The sequence below is a fragment of the Barbus barbus genome, assembly GCF_936440315.1.
Source record: "Barbus barbus genome assembly, chromosome: 32".
Lineage (NCBI taxonomy): Eukaryota > Metazoa > Chordata > Actinopteri > Cypriniformes > Cyprinidae > Barbus > Barbus barbus.
Window position 1 is genome coordinate 18168109 of NC_136760.1, and position 14105 is coordinate 18182213.

General features: G+C 38.4%; 1 protein-coding gene across 1 annotated transcript in view; it reads left to right on the forward strand.

Annotated features, from left to right (window-relative positions):
• spata20 (spermatogenesis associated 20) overlaps positions 1-14105 on the forward strand; it is a 40690-nt gene that overhangs the window by 3391 nt on the left and 23194 nt on the right. Inside the window, exons 7-14 of the mRNA XM_079388973.1 lie at positions 124-254; positions 352-456; positions 1441-1515; positions 2096-2308; positions 3697-3889; positions 4921-5089; positions 10374-10582; positions 13761-13960. Of these exons, the coding sequence (XP_079245099.1) occupies positions 124-254; positions 352-456; positions 1441-1515; positions 2096-2308; positions 3697-3889; positions 4921-5089; positions 10374-10582; positions 13761-13960 (1295 nt within the window). The remainder of the gene's footprint in view (positions 1-123; positions 255-351; positions 457-1440; positions 1516-2095; positions 2309-3696; positions 3890-4920; positions 5090-10373; positions 10583-13760; positions 13961-14105) is intronic.

Here is a 14105-nt window from a genome sequence, read left to right on the forward strand (position 1 = left end):
CAGAGTCACAAAGCGAGTAAACACAATATCCTGTTGACCACCTGTCTTGTGTGAGTTAATTACCTGTCAAATATGCATCTGCATTAATAATGTAGAATGGCCTTGTGTTTTTCCTTTCTCCAGTGAACCTGATGTTCCTGATGTCATTTTGGGCAGTAAATCGTGTCAACTCTGAGGGAGCAGAAGCACTGCAAATGGCTCTTCACACTCTCCGAATGATGGCATTGGGGGGCATTCATGACCATGTGGCACAGGTGACATGCAAAAACTGTGTATTCAGAACCTGTGTCGACCATATCAGTTCTTCCCTTTTAATTGCATAACCAAACACAATTCTCTTCTTTCTTTCAGGGCTTTCACAGATACTCCACAGACACCTCCTGGCATGTTCCTCACTTTGAAAAGATGTTATATGACCAAGGCCAGCTTGCTGTGGCCTATATCACTGCTTACCAGGTGGGAATATGTATGTGGGGGTACTCTTTGTGTTCAATATGTTTTAATATAGGATATATTTTCTGTGCTTCTTATCTCTCTTGATAATCGCTTATGTCCAGAAAGTAATAATGAAACACTGTTCTGTATTTCTGGAGTTTGTAGACAAAATAAGTACTTTATTGGTGTTATGTTGCTTATTCTGTGGTTATCTATCAAATGCTCAAATTAAAGAAATAGTTTACCCAAAAAAAGAAAATTTGCTTACCCTTGGGCATCCGAGATGTAGATGAGTTTGTTGCTTTATCAAAAAATATAGCTTTACATTACTTGCTCATCAATTGACCCTCTGCAGTGAATGGGTGCCGTCAGAATGACAGTGCAAAAAGCTGATAAAAACATCACAATAATCCACATGACTCCACTCCATTAATTAACTGTATTTGCTGTTTGTTTGTAATGCATTCATCAAGATGTTTTTAAGTTCAAACCATTGCTTCTGGCTAAAGTACTAGTCTTCTATTCTTAATATTATATGCTTTCTCCAGTGAAAAGTCCTCTCATCTGAATCAGGAGAGAAATGTGCACTGATCAAGCTTTACAAGAGAAAACAGTATAAAACAGTTCTAGACAAATACGTGGATGGATTTTGATGTGAGAGGACAACAGTGGATGAACTTTTTTTGTACTTGTGGATAATTGTGATGCTTTTATCAGGTGTTTGAATTCTCATTTATGCGGCACCCATTCACCGCATAGGATCCTTTGGTGAGCTAGTAATGTAATGGGATTTTTTTATTCTCCAAATCTGTTCTAATAAAGAAACAAACTCATCTACATCTTGGGTGGCCTGAGAGTAAATTTTTGGCATTTTTTCAGTTTTGGGTGAACTGTTCTTTTAAGATGATTTTAAGATTTGTATAACAATCAGCTAAAAGCTTCTAGTTATATATATGGCATTGGCTTGGCTGGGTGTGGTGTTATTATGGCTGTTGATCTCTGCAGGTGTCTGGGGAACGCCTATTTGCAGATGTGGCTCGTGACGTGTTGCTTTACGTCTCCAGAGACCTAAGTGACAAGGTGAGTCTTCTTAGACTCACCACATTTGAGTCTCACATCTAATCTCTCATTAGATCCCACATTTGGCATCAGTCATGCTGAATCAGCACCAACCCACAAAAGCACTGAAAAATCGCCTAGGTCAGAGCACTTTTTGAGGTCAACCCTCATCCACTATCCAGCACAGGGTGCCAGCCATCTTGTGATGATGAATAGTTTGATGACACACACAATTTAAACCCCCTCAAATTTATGGAGTAATTAGGTACCAACAATGCTTCCCTTTATTTATCTGTCATATTTTGTTGTGAGAGTTACATTAGAGGTCAGTGTTTTCCCCACAAACACATACAAAATATAGCTGAAACCTTCACATTCTCTCTGTACTATAAATCATCCCCTTCTTATTATTCTTTAAATAACAACCAGAGGTTCACTGTGTGCTGAAGTTATGTAAAGTAACATGTTTTAGCAAGATAACTTGTGGCCAAGAAGTAATGATCCCCCCAAGAAACCACAATGTACCTTCGAAAACAGCTTACAAGTGGCAAAAAAATAAATAAACCACATTTGATTATGAGCATTGTGCTGCCCTCTGCAGTCTGGCGGCTTCTATAGCGCTGAGGATGCAGATTCCTTTCCTACGGTGGAATCCACTGAGAAGAGAGAGGGAGCGTTTTGTGTGTGGACAGCAGGAGAGATCAGAGAGCTGCTTCCTGACATCGTGGAAGGCGCCGCAGGAGGCACAACACAGGCGGATATCTTCATGCATCATTATGGTGTGAAAGAGCAAGGCAACGTGGAACCCGCTCAGGTTTGGGAATATGAGGTTTTTATGAGAGCCAGAACCTTTATAATCATGTTAGAAAGATTCTTGGCTACAACATTGAAAAAAATGTTTACGTATCAAAAAATTAAGTTGATTATATTAAGTTGGATTAATTTTCTAAGTATGCGTATAAAATTGTCTTTATGTGTAGCTACCCGTTTCTTCCATTACTTTACAAAATGTTTTGTTTTTCCCTTGCTGTAATGAAAAAAAGATATATACAAAAATAAACTAATGTCTCAAATAATTCTAAAAAATTATTTGCAAATATAGAGTTTAAAGGGTTACTCCACCCCAAAATGAACATTTTGTCATTAATCACTTACCCCCATGTCGTTCCAAACCAGTAAAAGCTTCATTCGTCTTCGGAACACAATTAAAGATATTTTGGATGAAAACCAGGAGGCTTTTGACTGTCCTATTGACTACCAAATAAAAAGCACTGTTGAGGCCCAGAAAAGTATCAAAGACATCGCCAAAATTGTCCATCTGCCATCAGTGGTTCAATCTGAACGTTATGAAGCGACGAGAATACTTTTTGTATGCAAAGAAAATAAAAATGACAACTTTATTCAACAATTTGTCTCATCTGCATCACCGTAGCGCCATTTTGGAGAATATCCGCTGGACACAAACTGTGTACGCTGTTCTGTTCTGTACGGATATGTCTTCTACGTTTCTTTACACTTTGATTTGAACGAAAACAGCGTATTCGTGTGGCACGGCTGACAGATTAGACAAATTGTTGAATAAAGTCATTATTTTTATTTTCTTTGTGTAAAATGTATTCTCGTCGCTTCATAACGTTCAGATTGAACCACTGATGGCAGATGGACTATTTTGGTGATGTCTTTCATACTTCGACAGTGCTATTTATTTGGCAGTCAATGGGACAGTTAAAAGCCTCCCGGTTTTCATCCAAAATATCTTAAATTTTGTTCTGAAGACAAACAAAGTTTTACTGGTTTGGAACGACATGGGGATAAGTGATTAATGACAAAATTTTCATTTTGGAGTGGAGTAACCCTTTAACTACTAAAATAATTATTATAATATTATTACAAAAGAAGAGCTTTGCAAATATCTTTAACTGCACATTGTCGAATGAACAGCCAGTTAATAATGTTTCACAAACCATAACACAAATTAGGTTTAATTTCCAATTCGCAGTTTTGTCTAGTAGCTTGGTACTGCGCTGATACTTACTTCACTAATGTCGAAAAAGTACGTTCTAGTAGAATGAATGAAATTCATTGGTTAGCATTTAATGTATACAACACCTAATTTGTGAACAAAGCAGGTTTTATAATGCCAATTTATTTTTATGTGCATTTACTGATTTGTTACTTTGTTACTGATTTGTGTTTTTGTAGGACCCCCATGGAGAGCTGCAGGGTCAAAATGTGCTGATTGTGCGTTACTCAGTGGAGTTGACCGCTACTCACTTTGGCATCAGTGTGGACAGACTGTCCGAGCTGCTGTCCGATGCGAGGGCCAAGCTGGCCGAGGTGCGAAAAGCACGCCCACCTCCTCACCTGGACACCAAAATGCTAGCTTCCTGGAACGGTAAGTTTCCCGCATCCTGATTGGAAAAAAAGTAAATTTGTCAGCCAGTAATATACTACTGGAAATCCCAGAGCACTGAACCAGGAAAAGACTCTAATTAGAGTTAATTGCTTTTCATAGAGTGTTTTGAAATGGAAACAGCCATCAATTAATCAATGAGAGGCTGAGGCATGAAAAAAATTCATAATGCTTGCATCCCCCCAAGCTATATGTACCCCCTTCCTATCCTTGCGATTTTATTGATTTCGTTTTGCGAACAAGGTCCAGTGTTCAACAAGCTCCTTAAATTTTTTATTTTTTTTTTCCTGACTGAGTTTGCTTTAATAGCAGCACTATAATGTTGGAGTTCTTTCATGGGGTGCTTAGATGTGGTGCCAAGCCTTTAAAAGCCCACAGAGGGGACCTTTGGGTTGTGGTCTTTGCCCTCGTTGTCTTTAATGAAAGGATATCAAAGCCTTCGTAGGGTGCCAAGGCCCCTTTGGAGCTCTGGCTGACAAAAGCGCTCGAAGAATAGTGACTAATGAGCTGATATCTTAATTAAAGAAAGCCTGAGACATTGTTTAATGAAACTGTTCCTTCCAGAGCTACGCTCCATTACATTCTTAATTCATACAGACTGGATATTGCTACCTGCAGAGTAACCCTTCGCATTAATCAAACCTGATAGGCCCACTTGCATAACCGTGAGACATGTCAGGGCTGACAGAACTATTGTTAGTGATCCCCGGCCCTCCGAACACATTGTACTTTAGATCTTATAGTCTTAATGTCTCCTTTCAAAGCTTGGCTGGCACCTATTTCAACTTTATCAAAATGTTTTTTGCTCTTGTTGGGGGAGTTTCATTATCTCAGAGGTAGAACTCTTCCCGAAAGTTTTACATAAGCAGGTTGTTTGCCCAAGTACTTTTGCTGGAGAAACCACAGACAGAAAATGGCTTCGTCATTCCAAGAAACTTGTTTTCTAAATTGAACACGGTCCGGTTTTCCAAAGCTTGTAATCTGTGTCCACTTCCATTTATATGCTTGGTCAGGGCTGATGCTGTCCGGGTTTGCACGTGTCGGAGCCGTGCTGGGCGACAAGGCTCTGCTGGAAAGAGCTGAGCGGGCAGCTTGTTTTCTCCAAGAACACCTGTGGGACGAAGAGGGCCAGAGGATTCTCCATTCCTGTTATCGTGGAAATAATATGGAGGTGGAGCAAGTGTAAGGAACATTTTCTGCTTTTCCAAAATATGTATTTAGCCTGCAAAAGCAGAGAGGCTTATATAAGAACAGTTACAGTTTATAAACAGCTAGTTTGTTAGCTTCAGTCTAATTTCCCATCATTATGAAGGGAAAAGACTATTTAAAATGGCAATTTTAATTGTGATGTTAATTTGCCAAGTTTGTCATTGGAGAATATAGAAAGGGTGATTGGGGATGTTTTAACTTATTATCATTCAGGGATGCTGTTAATTAAGCTTAAAACTATTCAAATCTTAAATTTAAATGAAAATTAGAAATGCTGTTTTGGCTACTAACTAACTTAATTAGGTTTAAGTTGAAGTACTAAAATTTGTAAAACTGAAATAAAAATAAATGACACTTAAATAGAAATATAAAAATAATAATAAAAATTACAAGGCCATAACAAAATTGCTGAAACTAGCTAACATTCAAATGAAAACTGAAAAACTAATTAACATCTTAATAAATTCTATAATAGTTTGTAAATGCTACTAAAATAACATTGATAATAATGAGGGTGTATGTGCCTTTACAGTAGGCCAAGAAAACTAGCACACATTCTGTCTTGCATCCAGGTCTTAATTGCCTTGGCACATATCCTGCCGATGTAGAAATGACCCAGAATCTGCACAATACAAAGCTTTTCACGTATGAAATCGACCACAGATTCACTGGCCTCATTCTTGGGGTAACCTCTCATTTGTACCTCTCATTAACACACTGTGTCAACACATCGGCCATCCCACACTGCTGAGTATGCTTCTCAGGTCACGCTGATCATTTTTATGAGTTAACCTACACACCATTTATAACTGATTTCAATTGGCTGTTTTCAGACGTTTTTCATTGAGTGTTCCGCAATGGCATAATGAAGAAATAGCTTTGTCATGTTGTCACATCACATAATGTTTAATCAGGAGCACTTCCTCTGTAATCATCTGATTGGCCTTTATGCTTTGAATTTAGCGTAGGATGTTTCTTCTCTTGCAGTTCTGCTCCGGTCTGTTTGCATAAGGGAGTTGAAAAAAATCTGCATCGGTTTATTTTTAATTTCCTTTGGAGGATTTCCCTCATAGGGAATAATTTACCAAGCATCTCAGCAAGAAGATGAATTACTAGGGAATTAGTTGTTTCTGGCCACCTGATTTCATCCATTCAAGAGGAACTACTATCTTGTTTTGTTCCTTATTTTTAATGTTCCACATCCATCCACAGGGACAGTTCTAAGAAAATGAACATTTCATTATTTACTCATCCTCAAGCCGTTTAAGATTTTGTCAGAAATTCTAAAAAAAACTGTACTTACGTGCAGTTAAAGTGAATCGGGGTTAAAGCTTTCAAGCTTCAGTAAAGGACACAAAAGCACCATAATAGATTTAAATAGAAATAGTCTTAAATTTACAGTATTCACAGATAATGTTCCCTTCCAGTTAATCGTTCAGACTGTTTATGTGAACCAAATGAATCGATTCAATACAAAAGAAGGTTTCATTCACAAATCAGACATCAGCTACTTCTATCATGACAACAATCCTTGGTGAGTTCAAGATTTTCTTAATATTACCTTTTCATCTCTCAAGGCTATCGTATGATTTGGAATATAGAGTGTGAGTCATATGGACCACTTTTATTATACTTTTACGGTGCTTTTTAGAGCTTGAAATCTTTAGACCCTGTTAATTGTAATTGCTTGGAAAAGAGCATGGAAAACAGCCTTTGCTTTTGTCTTCTGCGGAAGAAAGAAAGTCATGTGGGTTTGGACCGACATGAAGGTGAGTCAATTATGACAGAATGTTCATTTTGGGGTGGACTAATCCTTTAACTAAGAGCCCTGTGCCATGCAGTGAAAACATTTAGAGAGAAATCTGGCATGAATGTTTGATAAGAACGAGACAGGTTACCTGACTGTTGTAGCTCTCAAATGGAATTAAGGGTCTTTTATTGTAATAGAAGAAATATGCTATAGTATCTTGGCCAGGTAAAAATGCAGTGCCAGGTGAATTATTCATGAACCATTCAGTGGCTGTGCTGTTATTCCAAAGAATGTGGCAAATGGTCCAAATCTTGTTCAGCTGTATAAAAATCACACTACATTGTGAGCAGATCTATCAGTTTGGAACAAGAAGCCTTCTGGCTCCTGAGATAGATAGAAGTTAGGGTCTTTTTTATAGCTTCAGTCTTCTGACAGGTTTGTGTGGAAGTTATGATGTGGTTTTGTTGCACTTTGAAGAGACTGTATCACCTGTTGAGAATACAGAGAACGAGAAGGAGGGAATGGAAAAATCCAGGGAGAGCTGTTCATTAAAAATTGACTGGCAGGCTGATTTGTTTTGTTGTCTTACTGAGAAGAAACCTAAACAGAGGAGTCATATTTCTCTCTGAACCCATAAACCCAGCTGTGGGTGAAGAATACCTGAAAAGAAACTTGCCTCATGGTCCAATGAAGGTCTAGTTAGCATGGACCGTTTAGCTCCTGCTGCTAGAGGGGAAGTCGTGGCCTAATGGGTAGAGAGTCGGACTCGTAATCCAAAGGTTCGAGTCTCGGGCCGGCAGGGATTGTAGGTGGGGGGAGTGAATGTCCAGCGCTCTCTCCACCCTCAATACCACGACTGAGGTGCCCTTGAGCAAGGCACCGAACCCCCAACTGCTCCCTGGGCGCCGCAGCATAAATGGCTGCCCACTGCTCTGTGTTCACGGTGTGTGTGTGCACGTTGGATGGGTTAAATGCAGAGCACGAATTCCGAGTATGGGTCACCGTATGTCACTTCACTTACTTCACTTAGATGTCATAACCATCTAGACCCATTTTACCATTTTGTGCTCACATTTCCATCTGAGATACTGTCACTGACATGACAGACTTCTCCAAGAATTATAGACCTACTTGGGTTCAAACAAATGTTTAGTACCTAGTCACCAGGTTTGTATCCATATTCACCTGGCACTTATTGTACATGACATTTGAATAGTGCATTAGATCTGACAGCTTGAGGCAATGACATGGTAGGGGTCAGATGTTGAGGGCACTCTTCTCACAGGCACCTCATGATATTTTTTTATCTATTGGAATGTCAGTTGTTTGAACTAAGAACTATAGAGGTTAAGTTCCCAGCGTTAGATCCGTCTTGTCCGTCCTGCTGCGGACACTGTGGTATCTTCAGACCTGTCACTATCTGTTTCCTCACACTCATCTGGCCACAGTGCCACCTCTGTTCAAAGGTCTGAGGACAAGGGTTGAAGGGCCTTGATGCGATCTGAATCAAATTTATTTTAAACTTCAAAGACTTTTACAATCTTATTGGGTGACTATCACCTCAAAAGGAATTTCAAATGGCTTTTATAACACAAAGGTCCTGCTAAATGTCTTTGTATGCATTTCAGTCAATGCACAGAGCTTAGCTTTTGCATCTTAAGGTGGCGCCCCACTAATTTTGGTAGAGCATGTCATACTTACTGACTGTTTAATCTTCTGAATCTTCATGAAAAAAATGTCTTTTTTTTTCTTCATTTATATAATTCCAAACTTCCCTTTTTCCATACAATATAAGCGGAACTATCACTTTCATTGTAAGGAAATATTTTTTTTTCTTTCCTTTTAATAATAGAAGTGGAGCGACAGACAAAGCCAACGGGGCCTGACATTTCCCTCCGATTTCATATCATGGATTGCAACAGCCAATTCTGGCAGCAAATCAACATGAAGCTCAGTGAAATAAGAAAAAATTACCATGTGGACATGTGCAATTGTAATAGACTGAAATAGCCTGTAATTCATGATGTAACTACCCTGTGAGTGTGTGTGATGTGTATTTTTTCCATCGGGCTATTTTGTGTTCGCACTGTGCTTCGGTGAGGAAGATGATTCACTTTCAGTAAACAGAGACTGCTCTGCCCCCACTTTCTTATTTTATTAGACAAGTAAGTTTAGGAGAACTTCAGGGAAAAAAACGACTTCCTTTGGTTTTCAAAGGACTTAAAGCTTACATCCATCCATAGAATGTCATGATTGAAATATCACTGAAGCTCATTCAGATTAATCTTTTTACTTTTTAATTTCAGTGTACATCCTGAGTCTGTGTTGGGGTAATAAAGTATTTCAGGTCAAAGGCATCTCTCTATAGATTGCATTTGTGGCATGGCGTCAATAATCCCTGCTTGTTCAGCAATTAATTAACTTGGTATGACGGAACTTCACCCTATCCATGCATTTTATTGATCTTATTGTGAGTGATTCATCCATATATGTGACCCTGGACCACAAAACAAGTCTTAAGTCGCTGGGGTATGTTTGTAGCAATAGCCAACAATACATTGTATGGGTCAAAATTATAAATTTTTATTTTATGCCAAAAGTCATTAGGATATTAAGTAAAGAACATGTTCCATGAAGTTATTTTGTAAATTTCCTACTGTAAATATATTAAAATTATTTTTTTTAGAAATTAGATTAGTTGTTGATTAGTAATATGCTAATGACTTTTACCATATAAGACAAAACATAAGACACAAAATATTTTTTTTGCAGACTCAGATTCCAGATTTTCAAATAGTTGTATCTCAGCCAAATATGGTCCTATTCTAACAAACCATACATCAATGACAGCTTATTTATTCAGCTCAGCTCATTTAAAAAAATTGACCCTTATGACTAGTTTTGTGGTCCAGGGTCACATATATGTAATTTTTAATAAAAAATTCATAGCTCAACCTTCCAGGTTGTTATTTTTGCAATTCTGTAATATGACTAGTTGCACTGAAATTACACACTTCAGTAATATACCTACGTACATAACGCACCTATAACACACGTAAATAAAGTCACAATTCGGAAACATAACCATAACATTTAAAGCATTACTGTGTTGTAAGCAATTCAGCTATTCTTGTAGTTGTTTACCTACACTGGCTAATGAATCGGAAGTCTCACTCATTCACAGGAAGTAGCTTTTAGTGAATACAGGTTATCCATAGAGTTTATGAGTTTCGATTTCCTGCTGTGAACCCACTTCATCTTTTCTATAAAAGGCTTTCATTGATACTTGTATCAATGTAAATGTGTTTTCCGCTCTTTCGGAGTTTAAATTATTTCTGTGGTAAATTGGCAGCATGCCAGAGTTACGTCGATCAACCCAGCGTAGGTTAACCTGACATTATTATTACGCAGGTCAACCCAGCATTAATAAGAAATTGAATTTTTATTTGTGTAAAAACATAAGTTCTTGACCTTTGCTGCTAATGTTCTCTATAATGTTTTCTCCAGTGCATCTCCCATCGCAGGCTTTCTGGATGACTACGCCTTTGTGGTGTGTGGGCTGCTGGACCTGTTTGAGGCCACGCAAAGGGTCCGCTGGCTGCAGTGGGCTGAAGAACTCCAGCTGAGGCAGGATCAGCTCTTCTGGGATTCCCAGGGCAGCGGCTACTTCTGCAGCGACCCCTTGGATCCGACGCTGCTGTTAGCTCTCAAACAGGGTGAGGAGCAGAAATGTGACATCATGTGTAAGAGTACCCTGTATTCAGGGTGTGGAAAGCCTATGGATCTAGGCTTTTTGCTTTGGGAATGTGTGGGTGGCTATGAGTCATGGAAAGGATGATGAAGATCTGTAGCTGTCAGTCTACATTCTGCATCACTCCACTGCTGATAGCACCACCACACTGCGCTCTTATGGACCCTCGCCTGGGTAACTCTGTTTCAGCCAGATATACCCAGCTGAAAACGCCCCATTCTGTCCTTACGTAACCTCGTCACTGTCTTTTATTATGCTGTAATGTCCAAACACACTGCCTTTTTCTCGCCATCTCTTTTCCAGTCCGTCTTCTGATGAATTCCAATATCTCCGTGTTTCTGGGTAGAACTTGACCAATATAGAAGACTGATTCAGTACATCAAAGCCTGCTTTGTTAAAGCAACTGATATTTCCTTGAAGTAACACCACATCCCTTTTATTTCATGCTGTGCATCATTCATCACCTTCCGCGTGACATTGCTATGGAAGTGGTATGAGAGAGTGATTTTTCATTCTTTTTTTGTCTCCCACGACAATACAAAAAAGAAAAAGATCTGCACACATACTTTTGAAGTGTATAAGTGCCAGGGCTTAATGTCCCGAATGGCTTGGCTTCATATTTTCTCCGCAGGAATTGGAAGTGCGAGCTGATGTGAGCGAATAGTCGCACCAAGCGTGCCTGGGCCGTGACTGATGACACTGTGAAAATGGCACTGACACCAATGAGATATGGATGAGGGCCGAGAAAGCTAACTGTTATGTTTTTGTTGTTGCTTCTGATAAATTAAAATGGACATAAGACAGATTTTTCATCTTTTCTGAGTGACTGGGCCATTATATAGTGAGCCAAGCGTGCAGAGTTGGCTCCATTAGGAGCCATGCGGTGCCGTCACGTGTCAGAACCGAGTCCCCTCACCTCTCTCTGTCGGTGGAAGACGGATTGCCTCCCAAAGCATCTGCCACTCTACATTTTACGCCTTGCCCAAAGTAGACAAAACCAAAACGAGTCAGCTTTGCCATTTTGTAAGAACCACAAGCAGTATAGTCAACTAGATTTTTTGAAAATAAAGCTATTGGGTTTCTTTATTTTGGGCTCGAGTCCTTCAAAGATTTTTGTTTTGTATTTTCTATTTCATAGAAAGCCTGTTTTCCATACTGACCTCCTATAAAGCTGTGTTCAAGTCCTCCTGGGAATTTCTACATTATGAGTTTGAAAATCTTGATAATGATCATAGTAATAATTTATTTAGCTTTTTCACTTCCACATGAAGATGGGAGGCATTTTAAAAAGCTGCATTACCATTCAAAAGTTTGGCTTCGGTAAGATTTTTTAATGTTTTGAATGAAGTCCGAAAGACTGCTCATCAAGGCTGAATTTATGTGATCAAAACACAGTAAAAACTATAATATTGTGAAATTTTATTACAGTAAATATTTAGTATTTTAATATATAAAGCTGACTTATTAGCAGCCATTACCCCAGTCTTCAGTGTCACATGATCCTTCAGAAATCAATTTAATTGTTGCTAGCAGTTGCTTAGTATATTTGTGGAAACTGTGATACTTTTTTTTCTGGATTCTTTGATGAATAGAAAATTCAAAAGCACAGCATTTTTTATTAAATAGAAATCTAATAATATAAATATCATTATGCTAATATGTTATTAATTTAATGCATCCTTGCCAGAGCTGGGTAGTAACTGATTACATGTAATCTAGATTACGTAATCAGGTTTAAAAGATTAAGTACTCTTAATTAGTGTATATTACATTTTATAATGCTCATAATTAGATTACAGTTACTTTTCATGGATTACATGATTACATTTTATTCACACAGATACTTATCATTGATAATTTACTGATTCTCCTTATTCTTCTTTTAAATGGATTCCCAAACATTTTTGTTAGCCTAAAACACTTGGACATTAAATATTTTATTGAAATATCTCTGAGGAAGTTAATGTTTCAATAATTTAACTAGACATTTGCATATTTACAGTTTGTTGTTGTTTAATGGTGACATTGCCATGCAGGTAAACAAGTTAAATATTCCTGTTTTTAGTGTTTAATTATTAGCATTTTATCAACTCACAAACCTACTGCAATTCTAAAATTAAGCCTAGTTTGGGAAACAAAACAAGTTAGATAAAAAGTAGTCAGAATACATTGCCTAAAATTAATAACCTAGATTACATTACTAACTACAGTTTTCATCATGTAATGTAAAAAATAAATAAAAAAATAATTATGTATATGTAATTGACCCTAAACTTTCTAACATAGTGTATTGTTAGAAAGTTTCAGAAAGTTTTAGAAAGTTATGGGAAGCTGCAAAGTAAATGCAACAAAATAAACCACAAAGGATGCACATTACAGATGCAGTTGATGCTTTATATATGATTTTGCTGCAAGAAAAGGAACATTGGGAAATATAATTTGGTCGCAATATTCGGTCTCCTCATAAACCAGATAAATTAGTAGTATTTTCTGGCAAGCTTTATCACTCTACACACAAGCTATACAAACCAATTTTACCACCAACCTTCATAATCTTATTTTCTTCCACCATAATTCGTAAACTAATACACTCCCAACTTGTCAAGCTTTAAGAAAATCCAGATTTGTGGTGCCGTTCATGAGCGATCAGCTTGTAAATACAATCATTCGGACATGACTTGCATGCAGTAAATGGCCATGTGTGGTGCATGTGTCTTCTAAGGAGCAAGCTACTTGATATCATCTGCATGAGTTTAGTTGGGACGGCATTGCTGCTATTCATCAGTCATCGCTTCCGTCCCTCTCAGCTCCCAGATGCAATCTGCTCATTAAATTGTGACACGAGGCACGGGAACCCACTCCCAACACCCCCTTTGCACACACACAAACAAAGAACAGATAAAGTAAATCAACTCACAGCTCTAGAGCCACTTCACTTGTGATATCAGGCACTTATAGCTCTGCTTAACCTGATAAATGTGCTCCAGTTAAATTGATATTGGAACCATCAATGTTATGTTGCCATTTTTTCTAGAAGCCAGACTGTTTACATCAATGTGTTTGAAAACATGTGGCTGCTACGCTGGACTGGTTATCTGATGGGAATGGCATTGTGTCTTTTTGCTTTTTCTTTTTTTTTTCAGATCAGGACGGTGCCGAACCCAGTGCGAACTCTGTCTCGGCCATGAACTTGCAGCGACTCTCCCACCTCACAGGCCGGCAGGACTGGATACAGCGTTCACAGCAATTACTGACTGCCTTCTCTGATAGACTGATTAAGGTGCCAATCGCCCTGCCAGATATGGTCCGCAGTGTCATGGCCCAACATTACACCCTCAAACAGGTAACTGCAGTCTGGTCCAGAGCTACTGAGTATGAAGCTTAAAAGTTCGGTTTCACTTGTCACATCATGTCCAACTGATGCAATGGCAATGAAATGTTTTTTTTTTCAAGCCTCCTTGACTGTGAATACTACAATAAGACGGACA